This window comes from Macadamia integrifolia, chromosome 1 (assembly GCF_013358625.1).
Source record: "Macadamia integrifolia cultivar HAES 741 chromosome 1, SCU_Mint_v3, whole genome shotgun sequence".
NCBI lineage: Eukaryota > Viridiplantae > Streptophyta > Magnoliopsida > Proteales > Proteaceae > Macadamia > Macadamia integrifolia.
The window spans coordinates 32,723,111-32,732,021 of NC_056557.1; the positions used below are offsets into that span (position 1 = coordinate 32,723,111).

Sequence of the window (8,911 nt, forward strand, 5' to 3'; positions counted from 1 at the left end):
ACAGAATGTATGTTACTTACCTTTTGGATTTTGATTTTCGCCTCTTGTTCAATAACACCATTAATAATATAAGAGGGCTTTACTTATTAATGTTAATTAAACAATTTGTTTAATGTCTAAAAATTGGCACAACTTGTTTTTGTTTGAGGTATATGTTTAAATATTCTTACATGCATTGTTGCTAAGAATAGGACATTTCCAATTTTCCTATAAGAGTTTCTCAGTAGTCAGGACCCACAAAACAAATAACCGTGAGGAAGCAAAGGTTTTATAATATGGAGAAAGAGTTAAATAGTTATTTAGGGACCATTAAATTCATAATTCTATTTATGCAAATTTCTAATGATCTATCGATGTGTTAGATAAAAATGGATATGTCTGGCAGGCCTCAATATCTTTAGTATTTATGATCCTGTCTTTAAAGCTATGGTTTCAAGCAAAAGATATGTTATACAATTTGTTAATAAAAAAGAACAGACTTTGAATGGATACAATCATCTACTAGGTCTTCTCATTATCTCATATTTTTAGGTTATATTTTTTCACCCAAAGTTCAATTCAATAACAAAGCATATATAGAACTGAAACTGCATCAATTTTCAGAATTAAAAACACAACAGCTTCAGTACCACAAGTTTAGAACCAAATGCACCAACAGGAGGTTTACTTTTTCCTTTCCTCTGTTATACAAATCAGCATTAAATTTATCAAATCATCCACACTAAGCAGCCTTCTTAATAAAAGAGAATCTAAATACACATAAATGCAAAAGAAAGTGACATCCTAAAATAAATTTTACAAATATAATTCCCAAGAATTGAATTTTACATAAAATTTACTCGATTCTCACCTGCTAAAGTTCTAAGTAATTAAAGTCAAATTGTAAATATGCGACTAGCACCTACTCAAGTAACCACACCCATCAGAATGACCAAGCAACAGATAAGTGTTTCCCTGCAGAGCTCAAAACAGTTCACCCAAAGCATAGAAACTGGACAGTGAACTTCTAGAAATCTATGCTGAATCATTGGCTTTAATAGTTGCACACAATAGTTTGTCTATAGTCTCATATAGACCTTGAGGCTTGAAGCTAACCAAGTTTAATATGTCCTACTAGAAAACAGTAACAGTTCCATTCAATTTAGACAAATCAGTAGTTCTCTAAAAAACAACAAAGCAGTTGTTTTGTCAACAATACGGATTTGAGGTCCATTGAGACTTAAGGTGTTAACAAGGAAAGAGAATAACACAAAGAAACATTCAGACCTATTTGCCCAATTTAAAAAATTTGAGCATTTTATAATGGGTTCTTCCAGCCCTCTTCCTCAGTTCCATCTTCTAGTCCTAGCTGACTATTATTTCCTTTGTATAAATCCAAGAGATGAGGAACTTCTTTCTCATATTTGGTCACAAACTTCTCCAAGAAATACTTCTCACTTCTTATCATCAGACGTCCAATTTTAAGATCTTCCTTCACCAGACCTTTCAAGATCAATACTTGTAAAACTGAACACCTTGGAAGAATTCTCTTCTCCAAGCTAAACATAAGAAGTTGTGGGTATCGGATGATAACTGCCCGTTCCCAACCCATTTTGTTAACAAAGAAATCCATATGGTTCATTATCTTCTTCTCAGAAGGTGTCATAAACCAAGGGTACCTCCTAAATGCAATGAGAATATCGTACTCAGAAAAACCCCACCTTCGATAAGCCTCCAATTTCTGATTCCATGTCGCTTTGTTCATTGACACAAACCCATTGAGAGCAATAATAAACAAGGATTTCGAAGGGTCGAAACCCATTTGCTGAATAACCTTAAGAATCTGTTTGAACCGGTTATTTTTAGGTGTCACTGTTCTGGGATATTTAGTTAGTAAACTCACAATATTAGACTCCGGTACTCCATTTTCTCTCAAAAATGCAATATTTCGAGCCACATTCTGAATATCACAACTGATAAAACGAGCTTGACGTTTTAGACCAAAAACAACATTCTCCACAGTCCCAACTAAACTCTTTAGGAAATTAAAACTAAGGATGATTTTGTTTTCTAAGCTAAAGAACAAAACCCTTGGATCTGAGGAAAGGATTTTGGCAATGTTACGGTTCGAAAGGCCAAAGGAGTGGAAAAACTCAAGTTTAGGGAGCAAGAGCTTTGTAGGACTGGCAACGAGCAATAATGGACACTTTCTAATGAGACTGGAGATCTCCGCTTCGGTGAATCCATAGTTTCTGAAGAGAGTAAGAACCGAGTCTGGTCCATCAGAGGATTCAAAACCAACCTTCTTGGATGCAGAAATGGCAGCTGCGGGTGAGAACCCACATGAGCTGATGAGGTAAGAGACCACGAAAGGGTTCTGATCTCTTGACGCTTTTGAGGAGATAGATCTGAGAAATGAAGGGTTTTGCAGAAAACCCGGTTGGGTTGTTGAATCTCTTACAGTTCTCCCGATTGGGACTCTTTTGAAAAGAAAGCTATACATTCGGAAATTTACTAAAAGCGCAATTAATTCTGACTAGAAACTTACAGGATCTTCCCAGAGCTCGGCTTCTGTTTCCATTGCTTTCATCTGCTCTGCAACTTGAGACCAAAGTTCTCGAAAGGCATACGGCTATGGGCTTGACGCTTGAGAGTGAAAATCTGAGAAGCGTTTGGCAACCGGTGCGTAGCAGAACCTGCATGTCTGATTTGGTAATGAAAACAAGTCTACTGGGGAAAAAAATCGTCTGCAATTCCGATTTCATACAATTCCGTGAAATATCACCTTCAGGAGGTGACACATGTATTGATACTAATGTAATGGTTCAGATCTGATTTAAATGATTCTTCACCGATTTAAGGTTTTATTAGTTGTATCAAATCTGGACTATTGTATTGGTATCAATACACGTGTCACTCCCTGAAGGTGGTATTTCACAGAATTGTACGAGATTGAAATTATAGACGATTTCAACCCGTATACTGGACCGTTACTAGGTTCCACCTACGGGCCTTCCGTGTCGCCTACAGGCACTGATGCTGTAAGAATCGGATGATTGGAAATCCCTTGGAATGTGTGTCCAGATGCTCTTAGTTATCTGATGTGAACATCACACCTTACTGCATATAGCATAGGACTGGACAATTTGTTGCTAGTAAGAGTAGGGACCCGAATCTTGGGTATCGGTCTCACCGACACCAATCTGGATCGACCTGTATTGATCAATTTTACTTTTAATTTTCATAAAAAAAATGACCTTCTTTAATGATCCGACGTGGATACTTAATTCAAAATTGATTTTTTTTTTTGATAAGATCTTAATTCAAAATTGATACGTATAGTCTGGATCTCAGTTGATATTGATACAATCCAATTAATGATGTGATATTGATACTTAGAATGCTTATTGAGTGTGAGCCTTCGTCAACTTTTTGTAATTTTCTCGATTCATATTTTGTTGTTTCTCTATCTTGATCGAAGATTTAAATCTCTTGAAAGTGGATCATCTGCTCTTCTCTGTTCCTAAACGTTACCTTAAAAAAAAGCTGGCAAGTATGTAACTTGGTTTTTCAAAGTTTTATTAAACATTTCGATTCAAAAAAAAATAAAAAATTCATTACTCTTATGTTTTTGGATTCTCTATTTTCTGTTTAAACAGACTGGATCCCTATTTTCTTTCGTTCCTTAGTAAAACCTGAAACAAAAATCCAAAATTTTTTTACTCTGTGTCTATGATCGGTTTTCTGTGTATCTTCAATGAATTGACATCAATTTCTCTTTAGTCACAGTCCATTTTAATGCCAAAAAAAAAGTGGAAAAAAATGCCGGAATTAGAAAATGTTACCCTGACGATGTCGGCTCCGGCGAAGCCAGGTACACCAGGGGGCCATTGTTTTCCTCCCAGCAAATACACTTTGACTACCAGACTCCGGATCCATCCCAATACACCCCACCCGGTTTTTGACCCAATTTACATCTCAAATTGTGAAATCAAAGGAAAGGGAAGGAGGAAACTATCGGAGGTGGCTTGATTGTGTGTGGTATAATTTTTTTGGAACCCTTTCAAGGTTCATCCCATTCCTGCTCCTCTTCCAGTTCATCATGTGAGACCACAAACCTTAGTTCTAAAGAAATGATTATCCTTAGATATGAGGTTAGGAAGATATTGATGTCAATAGGGTTGGTTTCAAAAGAGCAGCAAACTCCGGTTAGAGTATGGAATAGATCTGAGGAAGCGCTCATGGAGAAGTATGTGAAGCCAAATGTAAACTCTTGAAACCAGAAATCAATCAGAACATAGCAAAAGAATTTCTATACCATCCTCGTATCATTAGCCCATACAAAGGAGTGACATTTCTCCCTCTCCTCTGCCCCTCAGCTTCACCTACATATCTAAGGACCAGATTTAATATACTTTCAAGTATTCACCTTCTCTGAATCTCTTGGTTTCTATCAGCTCCCTTTTGCCGAGACCATGTGGAGAGAGAGAGGTACCACAGCAGCAATAGCGGCGGCAAAGGTGACGATCAGATCAGGAGGAGAAGGGCAAAAATTGTAGGGAAAGAGATGAGAATCAGAGGGGTATGAATAAGATTCTTTTCCAAAAGGGTAATACGATCTTTTACTGCTTAAACTAACAACATACTCAAACCGTCCACGGCAAGGGAGTGGGGTGTAATTCCTTCAAATCCTTAGATCCACGAGTAATTTCAACAAACTATATGGGAAGGGGGTATAATTTTCCCTAAACAAAATTTATGTTCAAACGAAAACGAAGCACCATGTTTTTGTTCGATTCAACTTTAGCCAGGTGTTTTTTTTTCCAATTTTTAATTTTGATTCACTTTTTTGCATAAAAGAAAAAATTTCAAATATAATTTTAAAGTTTTTCCTTTTACATGAATTTTGCTTGAAACATACACCTCTTCCCCTCCCTAACTCTTAAAAAATATATATAAACAAATAGAATCTTAAGGTGAATCCATACTCCAATATTGGGTCCTTTACCCCCACATACCTCCAGCTAGGGGTGTCAATTCCTAAACCGAACCGGTAAAACCAGTCGGACCAAACTGATAACAATACGGACCGAACCAAACCGAAGCCTTATTGGTTCGGTTCGGTTTCGAGTATTGCAACCCCAAAACCAAACCGAACCGCACCGAAAACCGGATGAACCCGAAACCAAACCAAAACCGGCTCAAAACCCAGACCGAAACCGAAACCGAAACCAAACCGGTAAGAAACCGAAACACTCCAAAATTCATTAAAAAAATCAAAATTTGCATAGTTTTGTATACATTTGTATGGAAAGTCGAATCCAAACTAGACCAAAAACCAAAACCAACCCGGTTACAAATCGATTTAAGAAATCGAAGTTCAGCAATTCAGCATTTGGTTGTTTCCTAATGGCTCCATACCGGTTTAAAAAATCGATCCAAACCGAAATGAACCTGATAAATCTAAACCAGTACCAACCCGAACTTAAACCGCACCGAAGCCGACACCGGACCGAAACCGATAAATCCTTAATGGGTCGGTTTCGGTCAGTTCCAAAGTCACACCAAAACCGATGGAACCAGACTGAAACCGCACCAACCCGGACCGTTGACACCCCTACCTCCAGCTCGCTCAAAAAATCTCATCCAATAGAAGTTGATCTTCAGAAAGCTCCATGTTTCTACTGGTTGCATCTACTAACAAGTACCTGTGCTGTTAGATAGCAGTCTAATACCTGAAATTTTATTACTTGGGATAATATGAGATTGGTTGAAAAAAAAAAAAACCCCTGAGTGAAAGTTTATCTTAGATCCAAACTAAGCTTCCTATCAAAGCAAGTTGCATAGATAAAGGTTTAATCTTCTTGGCATCATACTTTTGCAGATAAGTTTAATCTTCTTGACATGTTAAATAATTCTAGATGAATGGTTTTGGCTTACTTCAAGTCTGAAAACAAGTGATTTTTTATCATATATATATATATATATATATATATACATACTAGTAATAATTGCACGTGCATCATATGTTTGGGGGTGAAAGAGAAAGTATTCGAAAAAAAGGTGAGTTTGAGAAATAAAAAAGAGTTGGAGAGGGGAAGATTGTGGAGAGAGTAATAAAAACCTAGATGTAATCATGACAATACCATTGAGGTTAAAATGAAAGTATAGATGAGGGACTTGGTGGATTCAAATCACCATCCTTTTGAGATATAGAACCATTTCCCACACGACGAGTAATCTACCAATTGAGCTAAAGACCCATATTTAAATAATAAAAACCGTGAACAAAGAAAGAGGAAGGAATCCAAACTAAAATATAATATTTCATAACTACCAAAGCATAAGCTTTTCACCACAACAAGCCTTGGATTGGCTTAGGGCATGTTTAGGGCAGCTTCTATGAAGATCATGATCCTCTCGTGAGTGTTGATCATCCATGTCTTGCCTGTAGCTATTTGAACAATCAACATGTTCAAACGCTAATCCAACGACTGTACTTTTATCGACCAAAACAGAGACAACGTCATGTCGAGAGTCGTTGGATCAACGCTTAGACACATGTCGATCGCCCAGTTAGCTACGGGATGACCTAGGCAATCAACACTCATGATAGGAGTCGAATCTCTTCTATGAAGCCCATGGTTTGAGGTTCGGTCAAATCAGATTAAAATTGGCTGATTTGATTTTAATTTCGATTACGATTTCAGTTGATTTTTACTTGATTTTTAGGGTTTAGGCTGATTCTAGACAAATTTGATTGAGTTCTGATAAATTGGAATCAAAATTAAAATTAGAACATTGATGGTGGGAGTATGAAAAGTTAAGAAACAACAAAGAAAGGAGGACTTTTAGAGGCCATATAGGCAATAAACTTTTGTGCTTCCAACAATGATCTTTATCTTCTACACAAGTATTTGCAATTTTTTGTATGTTCCTCACGCTTGGTACCATTTGAATCCCTCAGTATATTTGGGTATTTATAGTTCCATATGGCAAGTGATTACAACCTATATAGATTTCTACTTTCTTGTGTAATCCTATGTTTTACTCCTGTTAGGCTAACCGGGTTTCAGCCCATGGAATTAACCTTTTTCTTTTAAATGGAAAGGGAAATAAGGTAACCATAACTGGAATAGGCTTGTGATGGGGAACTCTGAAGAACAATATTCTTTGTACACCAAGTCAGAAATCTGTATTGTTTTGTTCATTCTAAAGAATCAAATATTTAACAGAGAAATTTATTATCATTGATCGCAAGGCTTGTTCATACATTCTTATTCAAATGACATTCAACCAATCTTCCAGCAAAACTTTCAGAAAGACAAAAAGTATGGTTTTCAAATAAATATCTTGTTTTCTACCCAGTAGTTCACTTTTTTTTTTTGGTACAACAGTGGTTCAGAAAGGCCAGGACATCAATGAGTTACTTCCTATTGATTAGTGTGCAGCCACTCAGGTCGTATCTGATTGAGCTCCTCTGTGGAGCAACACAGTGTCTAGCGCACATTCAACGACCAAAAACGTCTTGGCACAAAGCCCAAGGCAGTCACACACAGCCCAAAGCATTGCTAGGCGTTGGATGCGCGTGGGACATTGTCATGTGCCACAGAGGAGCCAAATTCATATCATATAACTTCAATCAAGCGTGAAAAGTAGACAAATGAATTTTTTTTGGGGGGGGGGGGGAAGGGGACAATGCTTTCAGCATGCATGAGGTTCATGACTGTAGCTTATTTTGTCCACAAATCAATAGCTAAGATGTAAGGATCCAATCCCATAATAAATTTTCCTCATCACCAAACTGTTAACCATCTTAGAGAATTAGCATCCATCTCCAAGGAAAGAGTTCCGACAAACCTGCACTTCAGTAAATAAATTTTCCTTCAGTTTGATCAACAACCTACGGCCAGATGGCACTTTTCATAAGGATTAATGAACACTTCAGCCAAATGGAACACATTTTAAACATAAGGATTATCCTTAAGAACTTAAGGAAAAAAAAGAGTTGAATTAAGGTTCCTAGCTAGAAATTTCAGTGCATACCGACATGAATTCCTAGAGAGATTCTCATGACAAACACAGCTTCTCCTGGAAATTAAAAAAATAAAAATAAAAGAGAAAGAAATGAGTGAACGAGATAGAAACATAACTGATAATCTGCTAATGGAGAAAAACAAGTTAAAGAAAGGTGAAGAAGACTTATAATAGAGAAAAAAACAGAGAGATAGGTCTTACCCCAACAATGGTGAGTTCCACATCGACCTTCAATAGCACCATCGAACAAGAATGACCTGATTTCCCTCTTGGATGAGAGTTAAAGTGGAATGATTTCCCTCTTGGAGGAAAATTGACGGAAAGAAAGAAAAAATCCATTGCTAGAGAGAGAGAGGTAACTGTTCACAGGAGTTAGGGTTCCTTGCAAGCATGTTTGTTAAATTTATCTTCTTTCTTTTTCTTGTGTTTCCCTGAAAGAGAAGGAAAAGAAAAGAGAAAGGGTAGGAACAATGAAAGGGAGGGATGATCTGCAGTCTAAGAATAAGAGGAGAAAAATAATCTAAGAGGAGAGAGGGTTACTAATTTAGTTACCCACCGGCGACACTGCCATCAAAGAAGAAGGGAGAGTGATGAAAAGTTGAAGAGAGAGAGAAGATTTGGGTCGAGAGGGAATAGCTGAATTTTCAAGGAAAAATAAAAGATATTTGAGAAATTATTCGAGAGAGAGAGAGAGAGAGAGAGAGAGAGAGAGAGGGGAAAAGGAAAGTGAATACAATAAAAAGGAAAAAAATGACTTTTCTTATAAAAAGACCTATTTTATTTTATGGAATGTTGCAAGAGAATTTGAGATAATAAAAGATGCTATTTCTTTTAGAAAAAGTTTTAGTCATTAAAATAAAAAGAAAAAACAAAGATACCAAAAAAAATATAAGAA

At 36.7% G+C, this 8,911-nt stretch overlaps 1 protein-coding gene and 2 long non-coding RNA genes across 3 annotated transcripts in view; all 3 read right to left on the minus strand.

Moving 5' to 3' along the window:
* The window catches only part of LOC122084358, a 17,391-nt gene extending 14,658 nt beyond the window's left edge, over positions 1-2,733 (minus strand). Inside the window, exon 1 of the long non-coding RNA XR_006141882.1 lies at positions 2,528-2,733. This is a non-coding gene — a long non-coding RNA (uncharacterized LOC122084358). The remainder of the gene's footprint in view (positions 1-2,527) is intronic.
* LOC122084346 (transcription termination factor MTERF6, chloroplastic/mitochondrial-like) lies at positions 1,111-2,532 on the minus strand. The gene has a single exon (XM_042652519.1). The coding sequence runs from the start codon at positions 2,480-2,482 to the stop codon at positions 1,298-1,300; it is 1,185 nt and encodes a 394-aa protein (XP_042508453.1). The 5' UTR covers positions 2,483-2,532; the 3' UTR covers positions 1,111-1,297.
* A 4,204-nt stretch (positions 2,734-6,937) lies between the features above and the next one.
* LOC122084850 lies at positions 6,938-8,685 on the minus strand. Its single transcript, XR_006141980.1, has 3 exons — positions 8,218-8,685; positions 8,026-8,070; positions 6,938-7,839 (listed from the first exon to the last, which is right to left on the minus strand). It is a non-coding gene; the product is annotated as an uncharacterized LOC122084850 (long non-coding RNA).
* Positions 8,686-8,911: the final 226 nt, after the last annotated feature.

What these genes read in the sequence shown, in the direction of transcription:
- LOC122084346 (XM_042652519.1), bottom strand. Translation starts at nt 2,482, where the DNA reads ATGTATAGCTTTCTTTTCAAAAGAGTCCCAATCGGGAGAACTGTAAGA.